We start from the raw sequence: 15,260 nt of genomic DNA, 5'->3' as shown, positions 1-15,260 counted from the left end.
AAATTCAATTTCCTTTCTGGCCCGACCACAGAGCAGAGTCTGGAGTTCAGCTTGACGGAGGATTATTGCCGTAACCACTTCCTGGTGGGTCTGCTGCTGAGAGAAGTGGCTGAGGCTTTGCAGCAAGGGCCCGAGGTCAGACAGCTGGCTGTGAGCGTTCTCAAGAACCTTCTCATCAAACACGCCATGGACGACCGCTACATGGCGTTCAAGGTGAGAGAGGGCGGGGAGGAGGAAGAGGAGAGAGTTAGTGTTCAGGATGATTCTTCTCTCACACGCAAACGTTTCGCTGGTCATCACAGCATTTGCCTTTTAAATTTATTTTCTGCCATCTTTACTTTAAAATCCAATCCCTCTTGGGGCGCCGGATATACTAGCAGTGTCGCCCGCCCCATGTGGGGAGGCTGTGGCCCACGTCACAGCGGCCGTGGGTTTGGGTCCGGCCTCAGCCATTTTTTTTTCCTTTTAACCCCCAACTCTCTCCTCCCAACATTTCCTGTCTCTCTTCAGCTGTCCTGAACAATAGAGGCAAAAATGGTCCAAAAATATCTTTAAAAAATGAAAAATAAAATCCATCCTTTCAAGTACACAACAAAACTTTTTTTTGATTACTTTTTATTGTCATCATGTCTTAACATACAGTACACATATTTTATATTCAACATAAGGATGACAATATTTTACATTTTTATAAGTGGTGTGGTGTCTAAAAGGTTGTGTCCCCCCAGTCATGTCGAAATACAAAAAATAACTCTTACAATACAGAAACATGTATTACAGTTTGTTTAAAGTAGTTTGAAGTCAAGCTGAGGTAGCTTGGATCTGTGTTACATAAATACATGAATTTTTCTTCCCTTTCTCTACGATATTTAACATCTTAAGGGAGGGCAAACAAACAAATTGGTTATATAAAATAAAATAATTAAATTAAATTAAAAGAAAGAAAAGAAGAGGAAAAGGAGAAAGAAGAGAGAAAGAAAACAAAAAACAACAACAAAAAAACCCCTAGGTTTGTATGGCGCTCCCCTAAGTGACAGTCAGTCCTATTGTCATGATCCCAGAGTTTCAGTTCATTTCCTTCCTACCATAATATGTTGACCACTTGTGAGCTTAAACATGCTAGATTTTAGCCATAGGCTAATCGTCATCTGTAGCACCTTGGCAAGATATCAAAAAACAACGACAATCAACACTTAAACCATCTACAGCCAAATGTACACTTGGAAAACATTAGATTATTTTTAACAGAGCAGCTCCACAGGATTTAAAGATTACATTTTGAAGGCAGCGTACTCTGACCAAGCAGAACACTCTTTTCCTAATAAGGAGTGGAGTTGATATGACTGACAGGTGAGTGTGTGGGAGCTATTTGCCAGGAGGCTAAAGGCCCACCTCAACTCCAGCTCTTAGCTAGCTAGTAAGCTAGGGTTTGCTTTTCCAACATTGCTGACGTCATCGACACTATGTCCTTTCTATACTCAGTCCATGACCAGACTTCATTAGTCTTTTTTTAAGAAACAACTGAGTCTTGACTAGAATTGAAGACTGTTTTGAGAAGGCAGTTTCCCCTTTAAATGAGCATGCTAACATGTAGATTATACTGCAAACTTTATGTAAGGTTATGTTTTTTTGGGTTTTTTTTTTTAGATTGTTTCTTTTGATTTTCAGCAAGCATAATAGTAACAAAAATTGCACTTGTACATTTTTTTGCTGAGGAACATTATTTGCATTGAAAGCAACAGACATTTAAAAAACATCTTAAGAAAATAAAGGTAATGAATAAATATATTTAAAAAAGTCTTAAGTACATATAATAAAAAAATAATAATAATAAAAAAAAAAACTGATCATTTATATAGATGATCAATTACAGGTCAACCCGATTTAGAAAAATAAACTGTACTGCAGTCTATAAGACAGGTCATGGTTGAAAGCCATGGAGGTATGATAATGCACACATCGTTTCATCGCTCCAAATCCATACTTCACACAAACACATGTTTTTATTTATGCGTCACATGTTTGACACAAGTCTCCCTGAGTACCCAAACAAACTGAAACTAAACGGTGCCTCCACTTTTCCTAAAAGATATCATCGTCTGTTATGCAAACCAGCCGGTTTATAGAGTGCAGCCACCTCTGATAGCAGCTGTGGACACATTATTCAAAACCTCATGGAGTGTTTTTCTCATGTTTCAGAACCAGCAGGCCAGGATCTGTTTGCTCTACCTGCCACTCTTTGAGCTCCTCTACCAGAACCTGAAGCAGCTGTCTGCCCAGCCACACACCTCCAGCCCCGGGCTCGGCTTAAATGTGAGTCCACCTCAGAGCCACAGCTGTCTGCACTGACAGTGGGGTTGATTATGCAAGATCTGAAAGAGAGCCAATTATTGCTCCAAAAGTTTCAATTCTTGTTGCAAGTATGTTGAATAAACTTTAATGTAGTATGAGATATTTATGTGAATCCATCGGGATAATGTATTTAAACAGTTCTTGGAAGTGATTTAATTTAACAGATTCACACATTTTGTTAATACAAATTGAGCAGAAATTGATACAGAAATATGTTGATTTAGTTTATTGTAATGTGCATGGCGGAGATCAAAATGATGAGCGAGGCTGGATGATCGGAAGATTGAGGATGGATAGATGAAGGGGATGAAGGTAAGGGTGGAGGGAGGAAGATAAGGGTGGAGGGAGGAAGGGATGAAGGTAAAAGTGGAGGGAGGAAGGGATGAAGGTAAAAGTGGAGGGAGGAAGGGATGAAGGTAAGGGTGGAGGGAAGAAGGTAAGGGGGGAGGGAGGAAGGGATGAAGGTAAGGGTGGAGGGAAGAAGGTAAGGGGGGAGGGAGGAAGGGATGAAGGTAAGGGTGGAGGGAGGAAGATAAGGGTGGAGGGAGGAAGGGATGAAGGTAAAAGTGGAGGGAGGAAGGGATGAAGGTAAAAGTGGAGGGAGGAAGGGATGAAGGTAAGGGTGGAGGGAAGAAGGTAAGGGGGGAGGGAGGAAGGGATGAAGGTAAGGGTGGAGGGAGGAAGATAAGGGTGGAGGGAGGAAGGGATGAAGGTAAAAGTGGAGGGAGGAAGGGATGAAGGTAAAAGTGGAGGGAGGAAGGGATGAAGGTAAAAGTGGAGGGAGGAAGGGATGAAGGTAAGGGTGGAGGGAAGAAGGTAAGGGGGGAGGGAGGAAGGGATGAAGGTAAGGGTGGAGGGAAGAAGGTAAGGGGGGAGGGAGGAAGGGATGAAGGTAAGGGTTGAGGGAGGAAGGGATGAAGGTAAGGGTGGAGGGAGGAAGGGATGAAGGTTAGGGTGGAGGGAAGAAGGTAAGGGGGGAGGGAGGAAGGGATGAAGGTAAGGGTGGAGGGAGGAAGATAAGGGTGGAGGGAGGAAGGGATGAAGGTAAAAGTGGAGGGAGGAAGGGATGAAGGTAAAAGTGGAGGGAGGAAGGGATGAAGGTAAGGGTGGAGGGAAGAAGGTAAGGGGGGAGGGAGGAAGGGATGAAGGTAAGGGTGGAGGGAAGAAGGTAAGGGGGGAGGGAGGAAGGGATGAAGGTAAGGGTGGAGGGAGGAAGGGATGAAGGTAAGGGTGGAGGGAGGAAGGGATGAAGGTTAGGGTGGAGGGAGGAAGCGATGAAGGTTAGGGGGGAGGGAGGAAGGGATGACGGTTAGGGTGGAGGGAGGAAGGGATGAAGGTAAGGGTGGAGGGAGGAAGGGATGAAGGTAAGGGTGGAGGGAGGAAGGGATGAAGGTAAGGGTGGAGGGAGGAAGGGATGAAGGTAAGGGTGGAGGGAGGAAGGGATGACGGTTAGGGTGGAGGGAGGAAGGGATGAAGATAAGGGTGGAGGGAGGAAGGGATGAAGGTAAGGGTGGAGGGAGGAAGGGATGAAGGTAAGGGTGGAGGGAGGAAGGGATGAAGGTAAGGGTGGAGGGAGGAAGGGATGAAGGTAAGGGTGGAGGGAGGAAGGGATGACGGTTAGGGTGGAGGGAAGAAGGGATGAAGGTAAGGGTGGAGGGAGGAAGGGATGAAGGTAAGGGTGGAGGGAGGAAGGGATGAAGGTAAGGGTGGAGGGAGGAAGGGATGACGGTTAGGGTGGAGGGAGGAAGGGATGAAGGTAAGGGTGGAGGGAGGAAGGGATGAAGGTAAGGGTGGAGGGAGGAAGGGATGACGGTTAGGGTGGAGGGAGGAAGAGAAAAAGATAAGGGTTGTGGGATGAGGGTAAAGGTCGAGCGATTGTAGACAACAAGAACAAAGAGGGAGCTTCAACGTGCACACCTCTCCTTTGCGGGGTCTCAGGCTGTCTGAAGAGAGTAGCGTGAATCTACAGGATGTGACATCATCGCAGCAGACCGCAAAAACAAAACAAACTCCAAAATAAAATACAAAATTGGATATAAAAATATTCATATTTGAAAAAAGATATGACAAAATGTAAACACGAATTAAAGGATGGACTTGGTGAATTATAAATATTTTCTACAAAGCATGGGGCATGTGAAATCACATCATCAGGTCTATGTTCCTAAACCAAGTTTCAAAAACTATATTAAACATTTCTCTTCTTTACCTCCTTTACTAAAACCTGAAGTGATCATCTAAAGGAAGCCCAGATTTCACTCTCTCCATCTTGTTTACGTCCAGGGCTCCAGAGATGACCTGATATCAACCAGTTCAGTGGACAGCAGGAGAATCAGCACGGTGATGGAGAGAGACCACGGTGAGTTCAGATACCAACAGATACTACACATGGCATCTGGCCTCTTCCTGTTAAAAGATCATCCATTATTACCAAAAAACAAAAACAAAGCACCACAACAACACTTTTGATCCATTAGCTTCACTGTCTCTCTCATTAAAAGCTGCAGCTGTGTGCCAGACATCTGCCGTCAACAGAGTGTGTGTGTGTGTGTGTGTACGTTTAAGTTACATTTTGCCTTCACAAACAACACAGCACTTAACAGTGTGTGACGATGGAGGCATCTTAGTGTGTCTGCACCGTTTGTTTGGGAGTTGGGTTGAATGGAGTCAAGATGAATGCACAACCCTGTTTCCCAAAAATTATTATTATTATTATTTTATTATTATTGCTTTATTGGGAAGTCTCAAGGTCCATTTAAAAGAAATACAACAACACACAAGGTAAAAAATTGTTATAAGGCAATTATACCAATGCTTCCACATAGGTGACTGGTATCGGATAGAAATAATAACCAAATCTTCTGCATACATAAGATGGTTAACAAGCACGTTGCCAATCACACATCCTGTTTTACAGCTTCTTAACTGGTCTGATAGGTCATTCATGTAGACATTAAACAGGCATGGTGAAAGTAGCCCCCCCCCCGGCGAACTCCATTACCAACACCAAGAAATGTGAGAGCGTTGTGTCAATGGAAAATAAAAACAATGTGATGATTTGTCAATCATTGAAACCCCATGTTCAGTTAAAAATAGCACAAAGATAACAAATCAAAAGAGTCTGCTGAGAGATGTTGTTGTTTTTGGTAAATGATGTGCCCATGTAGGATTTAATGCCAGCAAAAGTGTTTAAAAACAAGTTGGAACAGTGCCATGAGACGACTGGAAAAGTTGTGAAAAAAGTTAACCCCAGGTGGAACATCTGCCAGCTGATAAGGTTAACTGTCAACAGGTTAGTGACACAAACGGCTATAAAAATAATTTCCCAGAGAGGCGGAGTCTTACACTCTGAAGGACTACGCCCTCAAAGAGTGAACATTTCAAGGATCGTTGTAGGTAGAATCAGGCGAGTGCTGCACAGGGTGAAAAATTATAAAAATGATGTGAAAGAATCAGGTGCAAATTGATCAATTTGCAAATGAATAAATGATAATAAATAATAATAATGAAAATAAATGTTCAGGTTATTGGCAAATAAAGTTTATGGTGAAGAAGTGAGAGTTTAAACTGAAAACTCAGTTTAAAAACCCTTTCTTTAACAGGGATGTGTCGCTGGTAATGGATGCCAATTATTGACCGTGAACTTTGTTAATAACCTTAACAGTCTTTTATTTATTTTAAATTTAAGAATAAAGTTTCCTTCCATAAAAAAGAAGAATCTTGGAACTTAAACTTTTGATGGAAGCCGGCGTGCTCGCTGTGTGTGTCGGGTAATATTCGGTAATACAAGGTGCGCTGTAGTAGGGACAAATTACAGAAGAAAAAAGCAACAGTGGAGCAGCTTACACCCGTTTGGTAGCGGATTGGTCTCGCGTTAGAATCTTTGAACTTCACATAAAGTTCATAATGGCTTTAAAAGAGTCTGAGGAAAAAACCTGCATGAATGCTTCACCAAAACATTGACAGCCACAGACGATGCTTGTTTTAAATATATTGGTAAAAATCATCACGGTTATCAGTCTCTGCTCAAGTCTTCTGAAATGCCCCGATACTAAAATGTTTCTTTGTGTGACACAGAAGACAATGCTCGGGATGATTTTGAAATGATGCCACCGTCCTGTTTGTTTAGCAGACTGCGCTCAGTCATGTCAAGGAAACTTCAAGTCTGAGTATCTTTGATATTTAGCTATTTGTGAGAAACCTTCACCCTTGGGTAAAGACAAAACATAACTATTATGTATTAATTATTGTGTCCTCGACAGTAAACAGAATTTTTTCCATTACACCATCTGAGTACCTGTTCACAATCATAAAAGTTTAAAAAAAGGTTTATTTTCATTCCATATCAGCTCCATCCACATCAGCAATCAGCATCAGCTCAAAGAATCCTGTTTCTGTCACACTCTTGTTCTTTGAGTTGTGCTTTGTTGTTTCAGTGATGCAGAGGATAGTAAGGCTTAGAAGGCTTTAGATAAAAATGTAAACATTTAGTGTATGTATGAACATGTGAATACTTTGCATGATGCAAATCCAAGAATTCTGGATTTGATAAAAAAATAGACATTAAAGAGCAGCGGAAGAGAAGCTCTCCTGACCTTTTCCTCTGCAGTGTGAGTGCTTCTCACAACTTCCCAAAAGGCATATTCAGCGGCTTCTTCTCCCTGGTGGTCTCATTTGATTATATTCTCAGAACCTCAGAGCCACAGAAGGCCGTAAACAAGTAAATCTCAGGCGCCGGGGGGGTAACTTGATCTGACTTTGTAAAAGCAGAGTTCCCCTTCTATCTGTACCATTTATCCTTTTATCAATCAGGAAGTATCAGCTAAATAGCTAACAGCCATTACTGATATATTTTTTTAACCATTATCATCCTAAATTGTGTTCAAGGGAGGATCAGTATCTGTCATTATTTACGGAAATGCTGATTTTTTTGTTTCATATTTTCAATATTTTGCCATCCTCTTCTAAAATACCAAGCTTTGTCTTTATGTTTATGTTGGTCTGATCGTCTCCTTTTCTCTATACATCATCTGAATTTGATAATCTGCTGCTTTTTGTCCATAGCAGCAGGCCTTGGAGAAATTTGTCCTGACCCTTGATTCAAGTGTTGCAAGCATTTACCCGCCTCCACAGGATAATAAATGATTCAAAACAATAATAAATCAAACAGCTATCCACATGTAAACAGAGAAGTACATACTTCAGTTGACCTTGTCGTGCCGCTGTCTGTTGATTTCATTAATACTGCCCTGTGTTGGCTCCAGGTCTGCCAGCTCAGAATGGCCATGTGAGGAGAGAGGACTCCAGATGTTCATTATTCATGGACTCGGGAACACCAGACAGCATCGAGGTGAGAACACTGTGTGAATACAGCACGACACATCACTTCTATCATTAAGAGGTATTTGAAAATGGGATTATAAATGTTCTGTCTAAGGCTCATGCCACGTACATGCGACGTTTTGGAAGTCTGAACTGTGCATGTAGTCATAACAAGCTCACATAATGAAATCATTAGCACAACTCCAGCTCTCTGTTGCTTTTGAAGTGTATGCTGTCCTCTTGAGTGTGAAGCACCTCCCATCTCTGAACACAAAGCCCAAGAAAACAAACTAGTTTCTTCTTCTGGTAGGCCACTGTGTCACATTTAATGAGACGGTACTACAATTGAACTTTGAATTGTAGTTTTCCTCTTTCATCGCTTGCCAAAGAGCACCATTAATGTCAAGGTGAAGTTATTTTTCATGCCTCTGTGCTGAAAGACACCACATGTCAAACGGTGGGACGAGATATGCTGATAGGTTCTACTGGAAGAAGCGGGGCTTTGTCTGAACTCAGGCTGATTCAAGTTCCCTGCTGAGTTTGCATCTTCTGATTAGTCCAGATGTTGAATATGGACGCACTGGAGGTTTTATTTATTTATCATCTGTGTAAATAAATACATTCTTGTGGTTCTTTACAGCACAGTCAGTTCAGCTCTGGTAAACCTCCTTTCTTAAGATTCATCCAAGCTGTGAAAGCAGATGTATACAGTATCTCATGAAGATACACAAGTTACATTTGCCTCTCATGCAGAGAGCAGAGGTGAGAGAGGGATCTCACCTGGGCCCTGTTTGGTCACTGTATTCATTATTTGAACATTATCTCATGCCACATTTTCATCGTCAAGTTAACTTAAAATGTATTATTATTACATGTTTATTGGAGAGACAGGACAGTGGATAGAGTCAGAAATCGGGGATAGACATGCAGGAAAGGAGCAACGAGTTGGATTCAAAATCCTGCCCCTTTGCTTTCGAGGACTTTAACCTTTGTAAAGTACATGGGGAGTGTGCTCTAACTTGCACTAATTACTAGGCTAGCGGTGCCCCATCTTCAAGTACACTTATAACTGCATTGGACCGGGATGACTCAAACATTTAAGGTAATTAAATGGCTAACAAATAAAAAATAAAAAACATCAGTCTTAAACCTTGTCGGTATACTTTTCAACCTCAGTCTGAGGCTCCGGCTGTCCTTTCTCTGTTCTGTGTGAGCATGTATGTTTTAATTAGAAGCAATCTGTGCAACATGTCAGACATTTGAAAAAGCTGTTGACCTTAAAGTGCCAAAATGTTTTATCCCGTATGTATTTTAAATCACACCGTTAAAGGTTTCTTGTTGTTTTTGTTCCAGCTGCAGAGACGTTGCTCCACCATGAGCAGCAGCCCCATGCCTCCCACCGGCAGACTGGGACACTATGAGATCAAAGGCCTCCTGCTGTCCTCCCTGCACATCGTCAAGACCTTGTCAGAGGGTCAGTGATGATCTATAACCACACACCACACATTAAAACATCCTTTAACGCAACCATGCCTGCAGGTGTTGAAGGATGGAGCTTGGGTCAGAAACTGGGCTCGACTGTTGATCTAATAATGAAGCCCAGGATTGACTGTCAACTAGGCGTCAACAGGGTGTCATCCAGCATCATGCATGACCTCTCTCAAACAGTTCACCACACCTTAATAAACACACACTCATGGGAGAGTTTTGACTGACTGTTTGTCCACAGATACGCTCAATGCCTACTGGAGCAAAGTCAGCCCTCAAGACATCATGAACTTCCTCAGTTTTCTCGAGTGAGTAGTGTACATTGCTTCACTTCATACTGGGTGCAATGTATTGAATAAGATACTGTAATTCCTGTGTGTCCCCATGTTTTTGTTGTGTCTTGTCTTACATTGTTTTTATTTATTTATATATACATGTCATTGACACTTTTTCTCAATCTGACACTTCACTGCGTGTGATAAGTGACTTTAAAACTGGACAGCAAATATTAAGACATACGATACGTTATCGTCCAGTACATCCACATGTTGTTGGTGAAAAGCAGCCCAGCAGGGACAGAGACAAGATAAAAAAAATGAGATATGAAATATAAAAGACAACCAGCAATTTTCACACTTAAATGTAATATAAATCAAGTATCTCCTCTGAAAATAACTCTGTGAGTCATGACTGTCTACAATGGGTGTAACACCCGAGTCCCACTGTCTGTGATGTTTTCAGAGTCCTATCTTCAGTTTGTTTACATCGCCCGGACGGCCGGCTGACTCCTCCCCTCGAGTATAAAAGTTGTTTAATTGAGGGACTAGAGAAAAGAAGAATAACATACTGTACTCACTGCTTAACTGTGTTTCTAGATCACGCTCATTTCAGGTAAATTTACATGCAGTGTGAAGATACGAGCATAATAAAGATCGCTAGCATTAGCATGCTAACACAACAATGCCTTTAAGGAAAAGAGAAAGCAACTCACAATATGTTGTGCAAAAAAGATGAATGAATAATGATAATTGCACTAAGTGATCATATTGCAGCAGGTTTAAAGTGCAGCAGTGCTACATTATTCAGTACATTCCTTAACACAATGTATGTGTGTGAGTTTGTTTCCTGGTGGGGGAAGGAGGAGGAGGGGTCATGGAGGCTACAGCTCGTGGGGAAGAAGCTGCTCCTCAGGCTGTTAGGATTTAATGATGCGATACCTCTTCCGAGATGTTAGGGCAGCCAAACAGACTGTGTCCTTGGTGTGTCCTTCATTTCTCCTTTGTAGGCGGCCAGCATACACAACTTCAGCTCCTAATATTTTTTTTAACTTTCCAGTCCAAGTCCTTTCTGTTTTCTGCTGGGAAGCTGACATACGACACGGTGACACACTGACAGAGGGTTGCTTTCTATGGTTCTCCTGTAGAGCTTGACCAGCAGCTGTCAGGAGAGTCTAGCTTTTTGAAGTTTCCTTAGAAATAAAATCATCTGTTTAGCCTTCTTTACCAGGTGGGAGGTGCTGAGAGACCATGTAAATTCGTTAGTTAGGTGGATTCTCAGGAATTGGATGTTATTCACACTATCCACCTCCTCACCGTTTATTTTGAAGTTGGGGGGTTGTTGTCTGCCCACACTGATAATTTGTTCCAGTTGTGTTCAGAACCAGGTTATTTTCATAACACCACGCAGCCAGATGTTTCCTCTCTGTAGTTTGCCTCCTGGTTGTCTGTAATAAGTCCTGCTTTAGAGGTGTAATCCGCAATCTTTATTTGAGTTTTTTGTGTGAATCAGGGTGAAGTCATTGGGTGAACAGGGCTGGGCTGAGTACACAGCCCTGTGGCACACCTGTGTGCAGAATCAGAGTTGAGGATTTGTGGTTACCTGTTCTAACGTTTTGTGATCTGAAGGTCAGAAAGTCCATGATCCACTGGGTTCCTTGGTTACCCAGTTTATGTCACAGTTTTTTGGGGGACGATTGTTTTAAAGGCGGAGCTCAAGTCAATGAAGAGCATCCTGACGAGTGTGTTTGGATGCTCGAGGTGAGACGGGGCTGTGTGAAGAGTGACTAGGGATGCCTGATATGCAAACTGGTGACTGTCCAGATCTGTGGGGATGATGTGTCTGATGTGAGATTGTAGCATCCTCTAAAAACACTTTATGATAATTGGGGGTCAGGGTAACGACAGTAGTGGTTAAAGCAGTTTACTTATTACACAGTGTTTGAGAAGTGGCCATCTCTGGTTTGTCAACTACTGTCTTTAAGTCTCCGGTTTGGCTTTTGTGCCTGTCACAATCTGGGCCCTTTGGAGCTGGAAGAGACATTACTTAAACCAATGGGTGGAAATGGAGAGGAACAAGTGGTTAGAAAACATTAAGTGATCAGGAAATACTAGCTATAGCTTGGTTAGTGAGGGGCATCTAGCATTAGCATACTGTTATAATTACTTTTGCTAACTCTTTGCGATTGAAAAAAAGGATTTAAACAAAAATGTAATCCCACCAGACAACCAATAATATTCCTCTGACACTGTAGTATCTCATCGTGTTAATCAATTCTACTTTGAGTAGTTTTTAACGGGCTATAAAACAGGCAGAAGTTAAACCTGGTGGTGTTATAAGAGCTTCCAAAGAAGAGAAGACCATCAGCAAGATGATTGACTTTTTCTATATTTATTTTTAATACCTGTCGTCTTTACCTCAGGTTTTCTACGAAGGGAACTAAAGGTATAAAATGTAGAGTTTTATTAGGATCTTTACACTTAATTATCTAATTTATTAAAAATGTACTAAACTTATGTTATATATATATTTTGTGTTGAGTACTTACATTACCTCAAATATTTCCACCAGTTATCAAAGCCAGAGGAATCCTTCATTTTAGAGTTGTAACGGGACGTGTCTTGTCGTGCCGCCATGACAGACACAACATGTTTATCGTTGCCATGGAAACACCAGATGTGAAGTTAAAGGCCGCTGCATAAGGAAGCGGGAGCTGCTGCTGAAAGCTGCCGTACTGTTTCTGTATGTGCTGCTGTGATAAAAACGTCATGGAAATTATACTCAGATACATCGTCGGTAAACATATTCTCTTCCTCAGGTCGGTTTCCCCCGTTCATTTTGAATATGGTACACTCTGAGTCTGTTTTCATCGGGGATGGGAGAGGAGCATAGACTAATCACTCTTTTGTTATTGTTTTGATTGAGAGCCCGCCGGCGGCAGGATTTTACACACTGGGCGTCTACAGCCAAAACAAAGGAGTTGCATGAATGGACACAAGCCAAAAGTTTCTCACAGAAGTTTTGACTAAAAAAGTTGATTGATTATGACATCCATGCTCGCCGTCATTGCACCCTGCAATATTTATTAACCTTTTCTCTCTTTCTGCAGGATCTGTCTGGTTCAGCTTCGTTACATCGGAAAAAGAAACATAGGCCGGTAAGTCAGGAAAAACCAACAGCTTTTTATCATACCTGCTAGACAAACATCTGACACTTGAAAAGCCTGCTATATTTAGTTTATTATATAATGGTTGATTTCACAAGAATGAAAGGGTGGTCCAGTTCAACGATTGTATCTGACAGAAGCATATTTCTTATGTTCCCCTGATATTTTAACAAGTTAGATTCCCGCTCAGTGATAATCTTTCTGATGCTCGTTCATGATTTCATTTTCGTCCTCCTCTCGTCTCCTTCTAAGTCCGTCAAACCAGTAAGTGCACTCTCTCCTTCTCTTCCTGTGGATGTATTATTTATCCAGGAGTCAGGATGTGTGCACGACCAAGCTGTTCTCCTCAGACAGAAAGTCTCAGACGATGCCGGTGATGCGCTGCAACCGGGCCAGCTTCATGCAGACCAAGATGCACCAGTTCAGCACCATGGAAACCTCTCTCACTCTCAATATAGGTAAAGTCACTCACCAGGCCCCACGCAAAAACTCACTCACTCACAGGTTTATTCTCCAAACAAAGGACATTTTATTTTAATTCTTTAAATAAAGGTTAATGAATAATAGAGAATAGAGTTTAGATTACAATTCAGAGCTCATTCTCTTAAAGTGCTTTCACTCCGCAGGTCACACCTACCTGTTCACACACTGATACCCAGAGCCGCTATGTAAATTTTCCATCAGTATTATATTAATTCTAGCTGCAGGAGCTGGGGATCGAACCCCCGACCTTCAGGCTGAGAGACGACCGACTCTACCAACTGAGCCACAGCTGCCCAGCCAATTTAGCAACAAAGCAATTCAAAGTGCATCACACAAGACATAAAAAAGCATCATGACAAAGTGAAAAAAGAAACACTGATAAAATGCATTTAAAAATCATTAAAACTAACCATCAACAATCAAAGAGAAGATTAAGTATGAAATATGTTTAAAAAACATCAAGATCCAATTTGCCACCTGGTCAAATTCACACACACAACAAACATTAATCGACATTACAATTACAATACACAACAACTAAATAAACAACAAACACCACAGAAACCATTTGAGACATCACATACAGCCATGTCTCGGAGTCACAACTGCAAATGTTCATTCAAATATCTGACCCCCCCCCCCCCCCATAAGGGGACTATGGTGGTAAAATCCAACCACAGTCTTTAAACTTTGTGATTCAAATAATTCATTGGAAATCAACAGCCTGATAAAAATGTATATCTACAACAACAAAAAACCATTCTGAGTTTATTATGCTATGTACATTGTTTCTTTGCCTACCAAATGATTTATTACTTCCTTATTGTTAAAGAAATGTTTGGGACTTTCCTGGATCAGTAATAATAATAGTCTCACTCTTCAGACCGGCCCAACAAGAAGCAGAATAAGCAGACCCAGCTTAAACACACAACCAGGTGTGCACTTTACCGTTGGGTTGGTAGAACGAAGCTGAAGAGATGTGTGCCTCACCTGAGTTCTGTGGAATTATCAGCTCAAAAAGTGTTGATACTGGATGAGCTGCTGTAATCCCTACAACAATACAAGATCTTATCTGAATGGCAACCGGCCAAAATGCATTTCATGGATTCTCTGCGACCTAGCTTCTTCTTATTTGGAGGAATATCTAAAGATCTGGTCCAGGGGTGTGTATGTGCAGGATCAAGAAGAAGCACTGAACCATCACAGACATGTGAGATAGCAATCGTGCAGTGCTTCAGTCTGTGTGAACATTTAAAAACACACTCAGAAAAACAGTTTTGTAAGAGCTCTCTATTTGAATGTTTGTGGGTCATACATGGAGAGGAAGTAACATCCAAGTGTGGAAAGCATGAAGACACTAAGGAGACAAAGGAAGAGACAGGAAGTGGACACAAAACACATGAAAAGAAAATGAAAGACTAACAGGATATCACAGTGTGAGACAGTAAGTGCTTGAGATGGTGTTAAAATCAGGAATAGGGGGCGCTGGTGGTGCAGTGGTTAGAGCGAGCGCCCCATGTATGGAGGCTGTAGTCTTACAAGCAGGCGGCCCGGGTTCAAATCCAACCTGTGGCTCCTTTCCCGCATGTCATTCCCTTCTCTCTCTCTCCCTGATTTCCAACTCTATCCACTGTCCTATCTCTCCATTAAAGGCACAAAAAGCCCAAAAATAAATCTTTAAAAAATTAAAAATTAAAAATAAATCAGGAACAGGAGACACTATCTGCAAAATTCATTGGGGGCCCCTCCAACCAGCGTTCATTATTATTGTCCTCTTTTCTTTTTTCACTCACAGACAGATTATTTCCTCTTCATTTAACCTTCATTGACAAATGTTGGTTTTCACAGCAATAATGCATGTGACACTTAGCATGGCATAGAGCAGTGCGACCCAAAGTGTGGGCCGCGGCCCCCTGGTGGGCTGTGTGGGTACTGCAGGTGGGCCACGAAAAGCCCTCCTCCAAATTAAAAAATAAAAGAAATATCACAATAATGATGATTTACCATGAGTGAACCCTTTCAGTGATTAGTAAGGCGTGTCATGACTATTCATGGACATAAAGTTTAGTAATCTTTTGTGTCTATCTTCCCATAATATCATTTTGTCATGTCCAATCATTTACCTGAAAGCTATACCTGTAGTCATAAAAAAAAAAAATCATAATGGGCCCCA

At 41.7% G+C, this 15,260-nt stretch overlaps 1 protein-coding gene across 4 annotated transcripts in view; it reads left to right on the top strand.

Annotated features, from left to right (window-relative positions):
• Positions 1–15,260, top strand: part of dock11 (dedicator of cytokinesis 11) — an 87,979-nt gene that overhangs the window by 46,554 nt on the left and 26,165 nt on the right. For all 4 annotated transcript variants that reach the window (XM_065950226.1, XM_020645584.3, XM_020645582.3 and 1 more), the window contains 8 exons: positions 32–213; positions 2,200–2,313; positions 4,636–4,711; positions 7,617–7,702; positions 9,028–9,148; positions 9,404–9,470; positions 12,548–12,595; positions 12,917–13,062. In XM_065950226.1, coding sequence (XP_065806298.1) covers positions 32–213; positions 2,200–2,313; positions 4,636–4,711; positions 7,617–7,702; positions 9,028–9,148; positions 9,404–9,470; positions 12,548–12,595; positions 12,917–13,062 — 840 coding nt within the window. The remainder of the gene's footprint in view (positions 1–31; positions 214–2,199; positions 2,314–4,635; positions 4,712–7,616; positions 7,703–9,027; positions 9,149–9,403; positions 9,471–12,547; positions 12,596–12,916; positions 13,063–15,260) is intronic.

This window comes from Labrus bergylta, chromosome 22 (genome assembly GCF_963930695.1).
Source record: "Labrus bergylta chromosome 22, fLabBer1.1, whole genome shotgun sequence".
Classification (NCBI taxonomy): domain Eukaryota; kingdom Metazoa; phylum Chordata; class Actinopteri; order Labriformes; family Labridae; genus Labrus; species Labrus bergylta.
This window is presented reverse-complemented; position numbering and strand designations above follow the sequence as displayed.